General features: G+C 40.6%; 1 protein-coding gene across 1 annotated transcript; it reads left to right on the forward strand.

The window, feature by feature from the left end:
* The first annotated feature begins 8,465 nt into the window (after window positions 1-8,465).
* Window positions 8,466-9,143, forward strand: LOC135489927 (uncharacterized protein F54H12.2-like). The gene has a single exon (XM_064775558.1). The coding sequence runs from the start codon at window positions 8,466-8,468 to the stop codon at window positions 9,141-9,143; it is 678 nt and encodes a 225-aa protein (XP_064631628.1).
* The last annotated feature ends 9,511 nt before the right edge of the window (window positions 9,144-18,654 follow it).

An 18,654-nucleotide genomic window follows, 5' to 3' on the forward strand; every position in this document is an offset into this window, starting at 1 on the left:
AAGCTTGACCACCTGATGAGATCATTCCATTAAAGGAATAGTACATTTCTTCTCTTTAACTACAGGTTTAACAAGAGGGTTAATTGATCCCTTCATGACTGCTTCATTCGGACTTTGTCCTGAGAGCATAGCTCGATTAGGACTACGTCCAGAGAACAAAGTTCGATTCAAGCCTGATCGCTGCTCTTTACTTACTTTTTTAGGAAGTTTCTTAAACATAATGAATGATGCTAAAATAATTGCACCTAAACCTAGTACATAGACATAAGTATTACTACTAGATTCACGCAGTGATACATCAGTATTTTGAGATTGTGGTTCTTCTTCCTCTAATTCTTCTTCCTCCTTTTCCACAACTCTGTTTTTTGGTGAGGAGTCCTGTACTTTAAATGTCGTCTTATCCTTTTTTATCCTCTTAAATTCCTTAGATCTTCTACCCAGTTCTCTAGACCATGCTAATTGTTTCTCTGATCGAGGTTTCTTAGACACTGAAACTTTAGTCGGACTTTGTCCTGAGAGCATAGCTCGAGTAGTATCAGTTACAGTTTCAAGTTCCATTTATCTTGGCCGAATTTAATTCGAACTATGTTCTCATAACCAGGTTAATTTAGTCTTCTTTATCATCACTACCTGTGATATCTAGACTTTCATCTATTGATTTGTCACATTCAGAGACAGTCATATTTGGTGTATTCATATTTGATGCAGTCATACTCGATGTATTCATAGATGATTCCTCATGACAATGACCTAAAGTAATAAGTGTTGTTGAGGCAAGTGCAGTTATAGGTCCCATTCTCAAACTCAACCATCCAAGCCATTTATCCAACTCGTTAGTTATCAAATAATCATTTCTAAGATCATGGTAAAGATTATCTTCATCATCTATTGGTAATAACCACCTTGATAATTTAGTGTAAGCTTTAATTACTGTCTTACCCAAAGAATCATTAAGTCTGGCAGCCATCTTTGTTTCATACATTCTATGGTGTTTTAAGATTTCTTTTTCAGTCATATTATCTAAGTCATTAAAAGTTATTTGTTTATTAAGGAAATCCTTGCTTTTACCAGTTGCAACTAGAATCTCTAAGTCTTGTTTGGCTTTAAGGCCACTATCAGTCAAATAGTTCAAATTTTGTTGATTGCTAGTCGGACTTTGTCCTGAGAGCGTAGCTCGAGTTGAGCCTAGTTGGCAACTAGAATTGACTATTCCTTGACTGGGATTAACTATTCCTTGACTAGGATTAACAAAATTTGAACTATTCAACTGCTTATTTGAAACTTGTTGATTTGTAGAGCAGTTCTGTTGAAAGTTAGTTCTGTTTTGTTGGTAACTACCAGTGTTCTGTTGGTTAGAAGCCCCAACTCGAGCTAAGCTCTCAGGACTCATAACACCAATCTGTTTCATCTGTTGTTCAATCACTGCAGATGTCTGACTATTCATTTGCTGATTATTCATTTAAAATTATGGAAAAATGACTGTTACTGATGCAGTTAATGTCTCGATCTGCACTGGCACTCAGTAAAACGTCAAACTGCTTGTCAATATCCTGGTCATATTCCTTCTCAACCTTGTAATTCTGGAAGAAAATACTTTGAGTGAAATCATACCATAATCTCTCCAAATCATTTACTCGCTCCTTGTTGGTTAAAAAAGGTGTAAATATTACATAATCAATTTTCAGCGTTTTAAAGGCTTGGTGTAAAAATACCTTGTAGTTAATGGTGACCTTCACACCACAGTAATGCAGAAATCTAAGGAAAGCATAGTACACTAGTCTAAGGTCAGTGATATTCTCATCGGTTAATTGCGGTTTACCAATTGCCCTGTTAATAAATTCAATGGCAAGAAACCAATCATATTCCCCACAGTGAAATTTAAAAAGCATGGCTTCACCATGTAACCCTTGGTTACAAAACTTCGTCCTGAGAGCTCTGCTCGAGTCAAGCTTTGCTCTCTGGACTTTGTCCTAGTCCGACTTCGTCCTGAGAGCTCTGCTCGATCCATAACCCTAGGACGAATGTATCCTTTAAGATTCTCATTGTTCCACTGGAGCTCTGCTCTCAGGACGAAGTCCGACTCACTAGAATAATAGTCTTTTAATGAGATGTATTTATTCATATTTACATGATAATTATTTTTTTAAACATTGTTTTTTGATAGAAGGTCACCTAAGACCTTTTACGTGATTTTACTGTTTTACGTGATTTTAAGGCTTTAACACCCCCAATTAAACCATAAATTATGGAGCTCACAATAGCAATAACTGCTATGATCAGATGTTCAGCTAGAAAGCCAACAACTGCACCAATTGTTTTCAGGAGAAATGATACGATAGAACCGATGATTCCCGGTAAAGCCGCAGCTGATTTCTTGGCTAGTTCTTTTAGCCATTCAGCAAACTTCTTGAGACCTTCTTTTACTTTATCTGGTATTGATGGTTTTGGTCCTGGTTCTGGTGTAGGTCCTGGAGTTGGGTCTGGTCCTGGAGATGGTCCTGGTCCTGGAGTTGGTTTTACAGATTTAGTGGCACCACTTAAAGCACTACTGATACTAAGACCTAGAGTTGTAAATGTCATTACAACAGCTGTTATTATGGCGCTAATAGTTACACCATACGTCTTAAAAAGTAACTTTATTCTGTCCTTCAGAGGAATAGTTGAATCTGGTTTCTTTAGAACATCAACAATTAAACGTTTAATTCTTCTAGTTTGTGACTCCCTGTCATTGTCTAACCTCCATACCTTTGACTGTTCCTCATGCAATTTGTCATTTAGTTCATCTATTTGCTTTTTCAACTCTCCTTTATCTTTAGCATCTTCTTCTACAGACTTTACATAGTCTCTTGTTAAATTATGAAGTTGATTTTCTAGTTCTTGTATTTGCATGTCCTTATCCCTCTTTACTGCAGCTAGTTTATCACCAGCCTGTTTTAACCCTCTAAGTTCTCTCAAGGCATATTCAGTAAAACCCAGTGATTTAAGTTCATCATCATTAGAATCTATCAGTTTATCTATTGGTTTGTTTGAACTGTTTACCTCATTAATTACTGCCTGTGTTTCAGGGGTTACTAATATAGGTTCCCTTACTGGTGGGTCAGGTGCAATCATACCTCTAATCATGTCAACAAATCTAGTACCAAACTTAGTCTTTAATGTGCCTTCAGCATAGAAGCTTCCATTATCCTTAGTTAAAGGAATAAACTTTATCTTTTCTCCATTTTTATCAGGATATTCAAATAAATTTTTGTTTTCTAGTTTATCTTTTATCAAATCAAATTCAGAATTTCTCGGATTGTAATAAAGTTTGTTTCCATTGTAACTAATGTGTGGTGAAAGATTACTCAATTTTTTCTTGTCATAATTCCAGTTTGATCCTCCCAATGCTGTATCAAGTTTATCCTCTATTGTATCGTAACTTAACTCCTTTTCCATCAATTCAGGGACAATACCTCTTACTCTTTCTGGTGTACTGAATGAAGTTTCAGTAGTAAGATTTCCACCTCCTGTGTTGTATGTTGTGCCGTCATCTTGAAAAGTTCTATTGGTTTCACCTGTATTAGGATCTATCTCATCCATTTGGATATATTCACCTCCTTCAGCCATAATGTCGTATCTTGCGCGATAATCTGGATAAAGGTTATACTTTCTCCAATCAAGAATCATTTCATCAGATCCTGATGATAATGATGATAATTGTGAATCGTAATCATCCATTTCATAATTTTCACCTCCTTCAGCCATAATTACTTATTTATCTAACCATAAAAACAATCAATGTACCAACAACTGAGTAAAGCATGAATTTAATTGTTTTATGAGTATCATCCACCTTCTCAACTTTGGTGTCAAGTTTAGTAGTAGTAGGAATATTCTTTGAGGTTTCAGTTGTTTTTGGTGAATCAACATTACTCTTTGGTTTATGACTGGTCTCGAGCTTTGCTCTCAGGACGAAGTCCGTCTTGACAGTACCAACACTACTCTTAACTCTTATTTTCTTAGAACTATTTCCTTCCATCAGTGGTGGTGGTAAGGTCTTTTTGTGGTTAATGTCATTCTTACCGGGTTTAGCATTTTTTGGTGCTATTAAAATGTTATTATTGTAGTTATCCAGCTTACCAATAACGAGTACCATATTTGAACCTATGACATACAATCCTGGTGCTATTACATAATCTAGTCTTGTATGAGTGTCACTCACTGCTTTTTGGTATCTTTGAATTGAAGTGGGAATATCAGGATGTTGATTAATCGAGTCCTTTAATAGTTTGTTAAATTCCTTCTGTGCATCCAATTCTGTACCCGGTACTCCAATTATTGGTGTTCTGGTCAACGCCTGAGCACCCAGAATACAGTAAACATATGTTCTTATTGTATCATTTAACCTCTCTATTCCAGGATTAGAGAAACCATTTGATTTAAATATCATGAATTGTTGATAGGTTTGACATTCATTTTGTGTAATTACATCAAATACATTCTTGTGTCTCCTGACATGATCCTTGATGAAAATATCTGGATATTTGAAATTAGCCATTCCAGCATCCCAGTCTTTACTGAACATCGGTGGCATTCTATTTTCATGAACTTGCATGAGGAAGAAATTGATTTTAGAATCATTGATGTAATATCCGGGATCAGTTATGTTCGGGTTGTAATCCGGTACACTCCATGACCTCCAACCACCGTTATTTTCAAACACCGAGAAATCGTACTCGTCTTTTAAACCAAATTCACTCAATAACCCTCCTAGTTTCCTACGGTTAATGTTATTGTTTGTCTCATTAAAATCACTTTCACCTGGAATTGGTATCTCTAGATTCTTCATGATCTTCAATATTTGATAGTAAACATGAAACCTGTAAATTGACCTTAACAATGGGTCACTGTGATTCAAGTGATCGTCTATTGAAATACCACAACCTGTTGTAGCAAACCAAACAGCCATGTTAAATTGGTTCTGGTAAAACGATAATGGATTCTTTTCCAGTCGCAGACAGTCTTTCTTATTTTTCAGGCTCAAAAACCCAGGTGTTATCTTAGTTTCTTGTAGTCTGAATAAGTTATTAGTATTAACAGTTACTTCTAAATTAAAGAAGTCATAGGTGAATTTACTTTTATGTTGATTTGCTATTGGATAATACTTTATTACTCCAGAAGCTGATGAATAATTATGTTTGGTTTTAACTTCAGTTTTGGATAATGAAGACAGTAAAAAGGCCATTTATTTTAATGGAATAACCCATTGAACTCTAGTATTCCTTTACCATTTCACTGCAACGCTTCACTGACCATTTCATGAATGATAGAATATATGTATTGTGGTGTCTGGTTCTTAGGGGTTTCTAAGCTAATTTGAGACAAAAAGGCCTGTAAGGGCTTTTGTCAAAATAGCTTCAAAATACCTAGATTCCTACCACCACAATACATATATTCTGACAACAATAAACATTGAGTCAAAAGAGATCGTTTCGTGCAATTATATATTACCAGTGCCAGTATAGTTTAAGATGCTACCAAATAATAGACACCTCATGGAGCAATTAATTCGGAATAAACAGAAGGGGAGACGCAAAGGAACGGGGAGGAGACAGTCTTATAATAGGCAGAGGAATCTCCCTCGCGATTCCACTGCCGCCGATCATATCGATTTTTTATCGCTCTTGAGCAAAACTAGCAAAAAGAATCAAGCAAAACTCTTGGAAATCGCCAACGCGGGGCAAATGGACGCTTTGCTCGAATGCATCCACAACGTGGGTAATAGAAATGTGAGCGGCATTTCAGCGGATAAGATCAGGAAATTGCAGAAACACAGCTCTATGGTACAGAAGCTCTTTCGCCCACGAACAAGCCTGCAGCGACGCAAAGACATACTGGCGACCGAAGGCATCAAAGGAGGATTCTTGAGCGCCTTGATTCCACTGGCCGTTTCGGCGATTGGCAGTTTGATCGGTGGAATCGGCAAATAAGTCTTTCCTCCGTTTTCGAAGAAGAACTTTAGCCAGCAAAATGGCCAGATATTCAGGACAACAGGACAAAGGGGGATTCGAGGAATGTATCTTAATTCCGTTGGAAGTCTACAAGCGTCGTTGTGCGATGGTCGGTGCAGACATACCGACTAACAGTTACGATTCATCAACGACGAAAGCCTTTAACTCTATCAGCAACGAGGCAGCATATGACAAGGAGCAGGAGGAGGAGGAGCCTTCATCGGATCGACTGTTAGTGGCGAAAAAATATGCCAATCTACCGGTCGATTTAAAAATGAAACTTTTCAGTCAGGCTCGAAGAAGAGAGACAAGAGCTTTATTCGATCGCGTAGCGGATTACGGGGAAAAGAATGTACTCGATCTGATCGCGCCCACTTTGAAATTACACCACCCCTTTATTAAGGACATTATGAAAAATTACGTAAGACGTCACCGTTCAACGATAGACTGGGATCCGTTCAGCTACGAATTAATAATCGAGGGAACAAAGTTACCCAATACAAATATCGTACGAAACATTGAATTCCTAATGAAGCCGGAGAGCATGAACTACGTTGTCCCGCCGGGGGCCACCGAATTGAGAGATGCCTTCTTGAAGATCGGAGTGCCGCCGGGATGGATAGCCTATACACCGGAAATGAAGAGACCGTCTACCAACACACCCCCACTACTATCAGAGAGAATAAAAACGAAACTTGTCGCTGATGAGGACGGTTCCAAATTGACAACAATTCAGAGCGCTATTAGGATGTCAAAATTGTTATCTCCACTCGCGGGGCGCACCTTGGAGGAGAGCATCAGCACAGAAGAGGGTGTCTTTTCGCCGTTGATGAAGGCGAAAAAAGCAGCCCAAAGGAAGGAAACATCGGTTATGGGCTTGCCAATACCTCTATCTTTTGCCATGAGTCCACAAGAAAAAGCTACAAGTGCACCAAAATTGTTTAAGGATTCAGAAATACCGAAGCAACGACGCTCGTCACGTCTGAGTAAAACCAGGGAAAAAGCACTTATACTCGGGAGTAAAAAAACAACGCCTGTACAAACTGTGCCCAATTGGTCCCAAAACAAATCATGGAGTCCTCTATTGGAATCAACAGCTAGTCCGGACAAAAGTCATAAAGAAAACGAAGAAGAAGAACAATCGGACCGCATAACCAAGTGGGAAAAACGCACCTAGCTCTTAAAGGGTTTGTGAGGGGAAAATATCGTGTTTTTAAAAACAAGAAACAAACATTCACCCTGTAAAATCTTTCGAGGACAAATTCATCATGGTGCTGGTTCCTTACCGTCCGGACTTAAACGCATATCGAAGACACTATCAGACGGGTTCTGGGCTTCCCGTTTTTCGAAGAGATAGCTTATACCAGCATAGGCATGGACTCGGAGGCATATTCAGCTCAATATTCAAAACAGTGGTTCCGATGCTGAAAAAAGTCGTGGTTCCTTCCATAAGAAAGGTAGCCGTAAGCGCTGGAAAGAGCCTCTTAAAATCGGGCGCTCAAGCGCTTTCGGACGTGGTGTCCGGTGAAAAAGATATTAAAACCGCCCTGAAGGAAAGGGGAAAAGAAAGCTTACACGAAATCGGACATAACGTTAAAAAACAAGTTGTTGGCGGGATCAAGCGTCATATCTTAGCGCCGGATAATACAGATGAAGAAATTGGGCAGAGTTTAACGGCCAAAAGACACAAAAAACAAGGAAAAACCCATGTGGGGGCCCAGGAGTCCCAAGGAGGAAAAAGGAAGAGAAAATCGCGTAAAAACCGACGACAACAACAGGGAGGCAACATTTTCTTCAGCTAAAATATAAGAGCTATCATGTCGCTATTGGATACGGACTCTTGTGATTGCGGACGTAGCGAATTGGAACTCTTTGAAGTTAAGCCCACACAGACGAGTATAGAGGACAGTTCATTCAAAGAGTTCCATCCTATCACTTCCCTGGACAAGGGTGGTCCAATTGAATTTAGGGTCAACGCCGCCGAAGACGAATATTTGAATTTGGGAGACAGCTTTTTGTATCTGAAATTCAGGATACTGGACAAAGATGGTGCAGTACTCACGACAGCGGACCCATTTCCCGATAAATCGCTGGTGTTTCCCATCAATTATTTTATCGGAAGCTATTTCAAACAAGTTGAGGTTTACGCCAATGGAAGACAGGTAGGGGGGCACGATCAGATGTACGGCTATCGATCGTATCTCGAGTCACCCTCTCGAAGGCAGCAAAAAGTGACCAGCTCCAAATTGGTGGATATTACAAGGACACAGCGAACCCCGATCTACAGGGTAATACCGTGAAAACAGGAACAAGTGCAAACAAAGGCGCCAATGCTCGCTTTAAGTGGACAAAAGGCAGTAAAACGGTAGAATGCCTGGGGCAGATTCACAACGAACTCTTTGCGCATAAAAAAAAATTCTGAGTCAAGTAAAACTGACGGTAAGATTGGTGAGACAAGACCCCAGTTTTGTCTTAATGGCCAAGGATAACAACCAGGAGTACACGATTAGTTGGGAGGAAGCGATTTTGAAAATCAATATCAAAACTATTGCCGAACATGTTCGCCTTAGCCATGAGGAACGTCTTTTGCAAGGACCCGCCAAATATCCCGGTTCAACATCGGTTCAAATGAAGTTTTATACACGTGGCGCCAACCGTTCGGATTTGTCAGAAAATAACTTGTTACAGGGTCGTTTACCGGGAAGAATCGTCGTAGGATTGGTGGAGTCCGACGCTTTCAACGGAACGCTGGACAAGAACCCGTTCAACTTTCAACACTTCAATGTGTCGAGTATTACGTTGCGACAAAACCGAACGCCAGTACCGTTTGAAACGATCAAACTCGATTACGGCAACGATCAGTTCCTACCCGGTTACTTCACGGTATTACACGGAACTAACGTTTGGGGAACTGACCAGGGAATAGGTATAAACGCGAACGAGGATTATCCGAAAGGATACGCTCTCTACGTCTTCAACCTGTTAGCAGATGATTCAAACGGTTCCAATTTCAACTTGGTACGTGAAGGAAACATAAGTCTTGACATTCGTTTGAAAGAACCAGCCGATAAGAGTATAACTATTGTAGTTTATATGGAATTCGACGCTATTGTGGAAATTGACAACAATCGCACAGTCACCTTCAATGAATAATAAGGAAATCGATCGTCTTCTCAAACGACATTTGGAAACACGAACAACCTTCGTTGAAGTTTGCGCGGCTGATACACTGCCGTTAGAGCCAAGAGACAGAAAACCATGTGCATACGTTGTGAATACGGACATCGCTTCCGGTCCAGGCAAACATTGGATTGGTTTTTACTTTTCTCCAAATCAAATACCCGAATATTATGATCCGTACGGCTTTTTGCCAGCTGTATCAACATTTTACGATTTTCTAGGCACAAGAAAACATTACAGGCGAAATACACGCATGATCCAAAACTCACTCAGTACAGTTTGTGGACAAAACGTTATTTACTATATTTTCCAAAAATGTAGAAGCCACACCATGCGAGATATAGTGAACAGTTTTGATAAGAATCGTTCGAACGAAAACGATGAAATGGTGAACAATTTTGTGACAAAAACATTTGCCGCTGATCATAAAGCAGTGTTCGATTCCAGTTTCCTCCATTTCCACATCGCAAAAAGCTTAAAAGAGATATTGTATGGGGCAGACTGACAGCATATACTGTACCTACTCAGTTATACCGACAGTCCATTAAATATTCGTAGATCAGCGGACCGCCTTTTTCACCATATGACTGTGGTAATGCTACTCACGTGGTACATATAAGCCACGGCAACATTTTAATATTCATTTATCGGGGTCAGTTCAAATGCAATGGAAATGTGATCTGACAAAAGTCTGTTCAATAGCCGTGTCGGCGGGTTTCATGCCTCACGGATTGGCTTAACAAGGCGATATTCAGGTTGTTTGAAATACAGGGTGTCCCAACATTAAAGTTGCAATGCTCCTATTCATATGAATCTAGTTTCTAAGTCTCGTATGGGGAGTCCAAGACCTTCTCTGAATGTTTTGATCTTGGCCGATCGCTGGTGCAACCAGTAGGTCTAGAGTGACCTACGCCTATGACTTAATGTGTGCAATCATTACAAAATGGCCAAAAACAAATTAACATCAAGAGCAGAAGAGGGAACCATAAGCTGGGGTGTACAGTCGCACTTTGCTGTACCATAGAAGGAGAAAAAGCGCCAGCTTTTGTCATCCTCAAAGCTGCACAGGAAGGCCCATTGGTACGGCGACTGCGGCAGAATTGTCCTGATAATGTACGGGTAGGTAAAAAATTGATTTCTTTTCAATCCCGACAAACACCGCTTTGCTATAAAAATTATAAATAAAAGTATGAAATGTTGGTTCGATGACTATCAATTGTAAATTTATCTTAGTGTTAGACAACTGAAGACATGTACCAGTTTTTCTGGCTGCACTGTAAATCTGGATGTTTTTAAAGAAAACACCTTTACATGTTATTTCTGTTACAGTTTCAAAACACTTATGACACGTTTTTTACTCAAGATGTGTTTAATTTCAAAACACAAATTATGAAAAAAACATGTGTTCTGTTTATAGTTAAACACTCAACTAAACGGCAGGCGTCTAAGTTTGTCTTGCACGTTGCCTCAGTCATCATTTTTTGCCCCGGTATACCTACTAGGTGTATTAGACATGTATTAAAACAGTAAAAATTGATGTCTTTCAATTTCTGAAGCACATTCACTGTGTTGTAAAATAAAACACTAGGCGTTCACCAGGTTTCCTGTATTTTCAGGTGATTGGAACGCCAACTGGATGGATTAGACAGGAAGCTTTGAAGTTCTGGCTCACTGAGGTTTTCTGTCCTTTTGTTGATGGAATCGAAAGAGAGGAGGTAGAGGACAATTCGCTATTGATAATGGATCGCTGTCGTGTTCATCTGCAGGAAGAATTTCAACTTCAAGCCGCTGATGTTAATGTCGTTAGTCAGTACATTCCCCCTGGGTGTACCTCGATTGTGCAACCATTGGATTGTACAGTTATGCGGGCCTTCAAATCAAGAACGCGCAACGAATGGAAACGGTGGGGAAAAAAACGGATGCAAATGGAAGTTGTCCAAAAATTCAATGGGAAACCGTTTTGAACATTGTTTCAAGGTCATGGGATGCAATAGTGCGTGAGGCCTCGTGAGGTCGTGGGACGTGGCCGGGCTTATGCATGATGGAGCAGCAGCTGACCATGATTTGCTATTAGACAATCAGGAGATGGACGATTTTGAAGAAGATGGACTTGGATTTGATGACGAGATTGACATTGATTAGTTGATTTGTTGACTTAAGATGTCAATGTGTTGGAATTGTTATGTAAGAATGTTGTTTTTGTTTGAGAACCTGTTTGTTCAGGATTTATCAACTGTTGAATAAAAAATGAATCTTTACATTTTAATTTTAGTCTTTCATGTCTGACAAAATGAATCAAGAAAAATGAAATTGCCACCAATCTTTTTCTATTACCCTTGGCATACCGGTAACAATGCACCCTCTGTTCATAGCTAAATGCCCATAAAGCTTATTGATTTTTTTGATAAAAGCAATAATCATCAGCAAGTTGTTGCTTGACCGCCAGCAGGGTTCATTGGAACGTTCATTTTAGAACACCCTGTATTACAAACAGCCTGAATATCGCCTTTTGAAGCCAATCCGTGAGGCATAAAACCCGCCGACACGCGCTATTGAACATACTTTAGTCAGACCACACTTGCAATACAGTGAACTGACCCCGATAAATGAATATTAAAATGTTGCCGGGGCTTATATGTACCACGTGAGTAGCATTACCACAGTCACATGGTGAAAAAGGCGGTCCGCTGATCTACGAATATCTAATGGACTGTCGGTATAACTGAGTAGGTACAGTATAACAAGCGCATCATGTATCCATTAATAATGTGTATCTCTTCTTGTAAAATGAATATTATTTGTAGAACTTGTTGGCTGAATGCATGTAAAGACCATACGCGACAAGTATAGATTTTTAGATTGAGTAATTTTTTATTTTTTTTTGACGAACTGATTAGCAATTTCCTAAAAAAATAAATTATTAACGAATTAGATAGTTGCACGCGTGTGGTTTTTAACGGTTTATTTAGAGCTCATCTGAAACCCCGATATAGGTTTCATTGCTTACTATGCAACTTATGTAAATGTCAAAAGAGTAAGACCGATGAAGAAAATGAAATGTTTCTTACCTTTGCTGTTGTGAAGGATGCAGTCGATCAGACGCTAAAATTGTCACGCTAAAGATCGGGAGATTGTTCCCGCACAACATCGGAGCGTATTAGGAAAAAGCAACGCCGCTTCAGACATCCTTCATTGCTGCATTCTAGACTCAGAATAACAGTAGCTTCATCATCAGTTTCATTATGATGGTGCTTATTTAACACAAAAATATTGAATGCAAATATATACAGGCAATTGTATACTCTTATAGACCTTCATAAGAAAGGTATACTCTTGTATAACAAAGATCAATGGAAAATGCCGACCAACTTTATATTATAAGCATAGCCAACTTGAGACAACTATTTTCATGACGGGTGAGCTTCTCCCGAAAAACATAGCAAAATGCGCCATGTACGGCAGGCATCTTCCATTGAGTGTTGATTTTAGAATCGGAATACATTAAACATTCTATAGGGCGTTTATAAAAATAAAACGCGTATACTCGAGCGGTGAACATGTACGTAGACCAAGAGCATTAAGAATAAGATGTATTCCTCTATATAGTGAGTTAAGCAAACTCTCAGCCCGGGCACACATACAATGTACATGTGATGTCGTCATCAAAAACCCAATCAGGGAAACAGAATAAAAATGCATAAGCATGTCTAAAACTGCATTTTTGTCACGAGGTCGGACGCGCCTGGGTCTTTTAAGCATATAAAAATGTTATGCATGAAGAAAAAATCTAACAAAACGATGTGAAAAGACAACAGAAATAAAAGTGTTTTTTCATATTACAAATACGTCGTATATGAGTTATTCTTTCTTCATGTGCATGTCAAAATATCCACCCTTCCATCAGGAAAAGGGTGGCGCAAGAGAGTTGTCCTGTCCTCCTCTTCCCGCGCTATACGAACCCGACTACCATGCGAGACGAAGAGGACATGTACAGACCTCGTTGCTTTGGAGCTAAACGGACATTGAGGAGACGGCACCCCTAAAATGTGGCGACGAGTCGAGGCAATTCGCGTCATAATTTTAGCTAGGATGAGCAGTCTCTATGCAGAGTCAATGACAAGAATTGCCTAGACACTGATAACATCCCAGTTATAGCAACAGAATGCTTCAGTAGGCTATTTGCCCCGAACAGACTTTCCCGATGGTGGATCGGAGAGTTGTCCTGTCCTGCTCTTCCCGCGCTATACGAACCCGGCCACCATGCGAGACGAAGCTAGAGGACATGTACAGACCTCGTTGCTTTGGAGCTAAACGGACATTGAGGAGACGGGACCCCTAAAATGTGGCGACGAGTCGAGGCAATTCGCGTCATAATTTTAGCTAGGATGAGCAGTCTCTATGCATAGTCAATGACAAGAATTGCCTAGACACTAATAACATCCCAGTTATAGCAACAGAATGCTTCAGTAGGCTATTTGCCCCGAACAGACTTTCCCGATGGTGGATCGGAGAGTTGTCCTGTCCTGCTCTTCCCGCGCTATACGAACCCGGCCACCATGCGAGACGAAGCTAGAGGACATGTACAGACCTCGTTGCTTTGGAGCTAAACGGACATTGAGGAGACGGGACCCCTAAAATGTGGCGACGAGTCGAGGCAATTCGCGTCATAATTTTAGCTAGGATGAGCAGTCTCTATGCATAGTCAATGACAATGATTTCCTAGACACTGATAACATCCCAGTTATAGCAACAGAATGCTTCAGTAGGCTACTTGCCCCGAACAGATTTCCCCGATGGTGCAGACCCTAATTGATCCACGTTCTTCGCTCCGCTCGGCTTTTGACAGCAGCCCGTAAAACCTCAGGAGCAGCGCGAATAAGAGTGCACATTAATCTGTGCTCGTTGCGGCATCGGGCTGCTTGTACTCTGCTACGCGACGAATGCACTCCCGTGGACAGCGCAGACGGATAGCGCCGAATTTTTGAGCGCTTACACGAAGCGCGGAAAAAATTCTTCAAGCACAATATCACGGGAGGGCATTTGTCGCGGGCGTCAATGATGCACCTTTTAACGCCCCGGTGTAAAAGAAATGCAAGTCCGCCCGGAACCAAGGTCCTACGGACCTTGGTTCCCAAGAAATGGGGGCCCTACGGGCCCCCATTCCTTGGGAACGGTTGTCCTAACCGGACTTCCCTTCCTGGGCTACGATTCCTATATATATAAAAGGAAGGTAGGACTTTGATTACTGGGGGACTTAGATTTCTTTTACAACAGTGACAGAAATTGAGGTCCCCGTAACCAATGTCCGTACCCACTTAAATTACATACGCATGTACTACGGTATATAATAGAACATGCGTTCAAATATTTAAAGTTTTGGGATGTTTGCTAGCCAATCCCCCATAGTGTAGTGGTCATGGTCCCTGCCTAGTAAGCAGAAACCGCTGGTTCGAGTCCCGCTCGGTCTATTCTTTTTTTGTTTATTTCTCTTCATTACATCTTGCATTATCGATTACAATCATTCGAGTGACTCAACATTCAATCATGATCATCAGTGTAGCCTAGGCCTATAAAACGCAAGTGGAAACTTGTATTGGCCTTCATTCCTGCCGAGATGTCACCCGAAAGAACACCTCATGACCCGCACATTATTTTTCGCTATTTACGGGACCATGCCTATCCAGCTCGTTGCAGTCTTTCGAGGAAGCGGTCCATCCGCCGAGCAGCAAAGAACAATTTTAAGGTAAGTTTGGACTTGGATTCCTAGGAAAGCAGATCTGAGGACTTAGATTTCAAGGAAAGCTGGTCTGGGGGACTTGGATTCCGAGGAAAGCAGGTCTTGGGGACTTGGATTCCGAGGAAAGCTGGTCTGGGGGACTTGGATTCCTAGGAAAGCAGGTCTTGGGACTTGGATTCCTAGAAAAGAAGGTCCGGGGGAGTTAGATTCCTAGGAAAGGAGGTCTTGGGGACTTTTTTTCCTAGGAAAATAGGTCCGGATGACTGGAGGAAGCTTATTTTTGAGAAGGCTATTGATTCACTGCGTAGGATTTTGGTTATGATGTTTCAAATTCAATCAATATATATACCCCATGCCATAGCATAGGCCTTTTCCTCTCCAGCGCGAAATCTAATGGTACACTTTTCGACAAATATGTGCAACAAATTCGGTGTTGCTGATCTAGATTTCAATACATTTAATGCGTGTACGCACGACTACAGTGTTCATCCCAAACAGGCAATTTTGTTGCAAGCAAAAAAATTTCAAATTTCTAAAAAAAACTAGACTGGGAAGCAACAACCATGAATGCTTTCACTGTTAACACCAGCATACGTCTTTTTACAGCTTGAACGCGGTGAACTCATGTATCGGCGACTGAAAAAGACGATAAACGACGTCCCAGGCACTTACGATGATGCTGACCAAGATGGGGAATTACACGAAAGTCCTTGGCGCAAGGTCCTTATGACGCCAAAACAGATCGATGACGCGCTTGCGAATCTCCATTCGTCGGCCTTAGGTAAGCGATGGATGGCTAATTTATGCGTAGTGTTTACTGATGTGCTTACTGTTCTAAGGATACACTTGAACACTTATATCAAATAAGCGAATTTTAATTTGAAGGCAACTTTGGTGAAATGATCGTGGTACCGAAAATCTTTCCTCTTTTCAACTACCATTCCAACATTTCAGGTGGGCATTTAGGAAGGGATAAAACCTTGGACAAAGTTGAAAAGCGCTATTGGTGGCAAAACCTTGTAGCCGACGTTAATGCCTTTCTGAAGAAATGCCCAAGATGCCAGCTGGTAAACCGCAATATGAATATGGTCGCCCCGCCTCTTCACCCGATCCCTGTCGCTAAAGCGCAATGCTATAGAACGGTGAGTTTACACTCTTCATTGTTTATAACTAACTGCAGTATGCTCATATAAATAGCGATAGCATCTTGCATTTGAATACAATGTAATATTTCGTAATGCAGTGGTGTCCTACTGGGCAAGACGCTACAATTGATTATCTGCGTTCTAACTCTACTTTCGTTTTGTCCCCTTTTTGTGATTTCAGATTGGTATCGATCTTATCGGGCCTCTAGAAGAGTCAAGGATTGGCAATAAATACATATGCACGACGACCTGTTACTTCTCCAAGTGGGCCCAGGCGAACCCACTACCGTCAAAACATGCAGAAGGTGTTGCGAAGGTGCTTTTCAAGTCATTCTTGTGGTAAGTTTTATAGACTAAATTTGAACAATGAATAGAGAATGAAATCAGACAAATAAATAATTTTCCTTTCTCCTTGATCATGTTGATAGGACATAGGCATAAGACATTACTATAACTTAAGACATAGGCGATAGTCAAATTAGCGCTACTTTGGCAGCTACATGTAAGTATAACCCATCATGCCTTACTCAGGGACAGGACTGTTCATCAATAGACATACGCACAAAAAAACATAATTCCGTATTCGTATTCTTTATTTCAGTTTTGGTTTCGCAAGGGTTTTGATCTCCGATCAAGGGCGGGAATTCAACAACGAGATTGTGAAGGGCATAGTGACTGCTTTAGAAATGTCGCACCACCGAACCACGGCTTACCACCCTCAGTCGAATGGATTAACTGGTAAGTAAAGGACTTGAGCAGGTTAACTTGTTAGCGCTATATAAATGCAGACAATACATTACAAGGCCACATATTCTAATTCTGTTTTATACGTAAATTAATTTCGCTTCATTTGTTGTATTTTTTTCTCCAGAACGTTTAAATCAGACATTGGAAGCAATGCTACTAAAGATGGAGCCAGGTGATGACTGGGAGAACCAATTGCCTCAAGTCGTGTTCGCGTACAACACCTCAAAGCACGCCTCAATGGGATTTTCTCCCTTTTTCCTCATGTATGGCAGGTAATTATTGGTCTTCTGTTGTCTAAAAGGAAAGGAAAATTGACCCAAACTTTTGACACCAAAAAAGTCTTAAATTCAGCTTAGATTGATAATAAGTAAGTGATTCGTTCTGACATGTACTTACCAGTTTCCAAGTACTAACTGGTTATCAATATTGTTTTAAGCGCTGCGTGTGTAGCGAAAAGTGGTTACAATATCCTTGAATAACTCTTATTATGTGTCGCGCAAGTTCAATCATTATTCATTTTAGGGAACCCATTCTTCCTGAAGATGTGGATGAACCTGAGGGAAACGCCGAAGCAGACGAACCCCGCCCAAGTGGGAGTGAACAACATGCAGAGGTCAATAAGAGAGTTACTAGAATGCGAGAGTCTATAGGGCAGAAAGTGCTTAAAAACATCAAGAAGGCCCAGGGGCGACAAGAAACGCATTACAACAAGAGGAGGATCTCTCAAAACGTGAGTGTTAGACAAAACGTATTCATGTATTATTCATGAAAATGTTGCTTCATTTGACCATGCGAAGATGACGTCACTGATCTGAAGAAGGGAAATGTTGCAAAGAAGCTATTGTCTAAGGCAAGTGGCACCTTACATGTATTGCAAACTTCTGTTCTCAAACTTCATATTTCTTTTTGTTGCAGGATATCCCCGTTGGAACTAAGGTCCTGAAGAAAAATTTGGTACGATCGGATCGAAAAGGGGGAAAATCTGCGTTACCTTGGCTGGGCCCGTATGTCATAAGGAGCAAGACCAAGAGCGGGGGATACTTGTTAACGAACGAGGATGGTATCCACTTGAAATCCTCAATAAACGGGGCGAACTTAAAGATAAGGCATGAGGGGCCGTCTGAGAATGAAAAGAAATAAACTACGTTCCAGTATTTGCTAAAATGAAACAAGCAGATAGTCAATGCTTTTGCTGATAGCAATTGCTTTTAGTAAAAGCATTTACTTAGGTTGTTATGCACACAGACCGAAGTAATTGCTTCAATTTTTGAAGTAAAAAGCATTTACTTTTTTTATGCATACGGCCCATTATCTTGCATACCACTGATGTTAAGCTAATTGGTATGTAGTTCCCGCTCCTGAACTTGTCTCCTTTTTTGTGTATGGCTGTTATTTCAGCTAGTTTCCAGTCGGCCGGCAGTATACCTTATCTTAGCGACTTGTTGAATATGATACACAGAGGGCTTGCTAATTCATTGCTTAGCTCCTTAAGACCCTAAGGATGTTATTCTGGGGAGGGTTCTATGTGACCTGGATCCTTCGATCCCTGTGGATGATGTACACTGTACATCAATTCAATATACATAGTGTATCGGGGGAAAAGTAGCCCTTCGAATAGAGTCCCTGTCTTTTACAAGGTCCATTCACAAATGCCTGTGAAACAAACCTATTAAAGGCAACTGTCACATAGAAATGAACGATTCATTTTTCACGTCTCACGCGTGAGGCCATACGTGTCACACATGAGGCCTCACGCGTCACGATTCATCCATCATTTTTTAGGGGATGTCACATACGGTTCACTTTGAACTCGTTCATTTGTCACTTGGCGTTTCCCGCGGACGGAAATGGACTC

The sequence above is a fragment of the Lineus longissimus genome, chromosome 6, assembly GCF_910592395.1.
Source record: "Lineus longissimus chromosome 6, tnLinLong1.2, whole genome shotgun sequence".
Lineage (NCBI taxonomy): Eukaryota > Metazoa > Nemertea > Pilidiophora > Heteronemertea > Lineidae > Lineus > Lineus longissimus.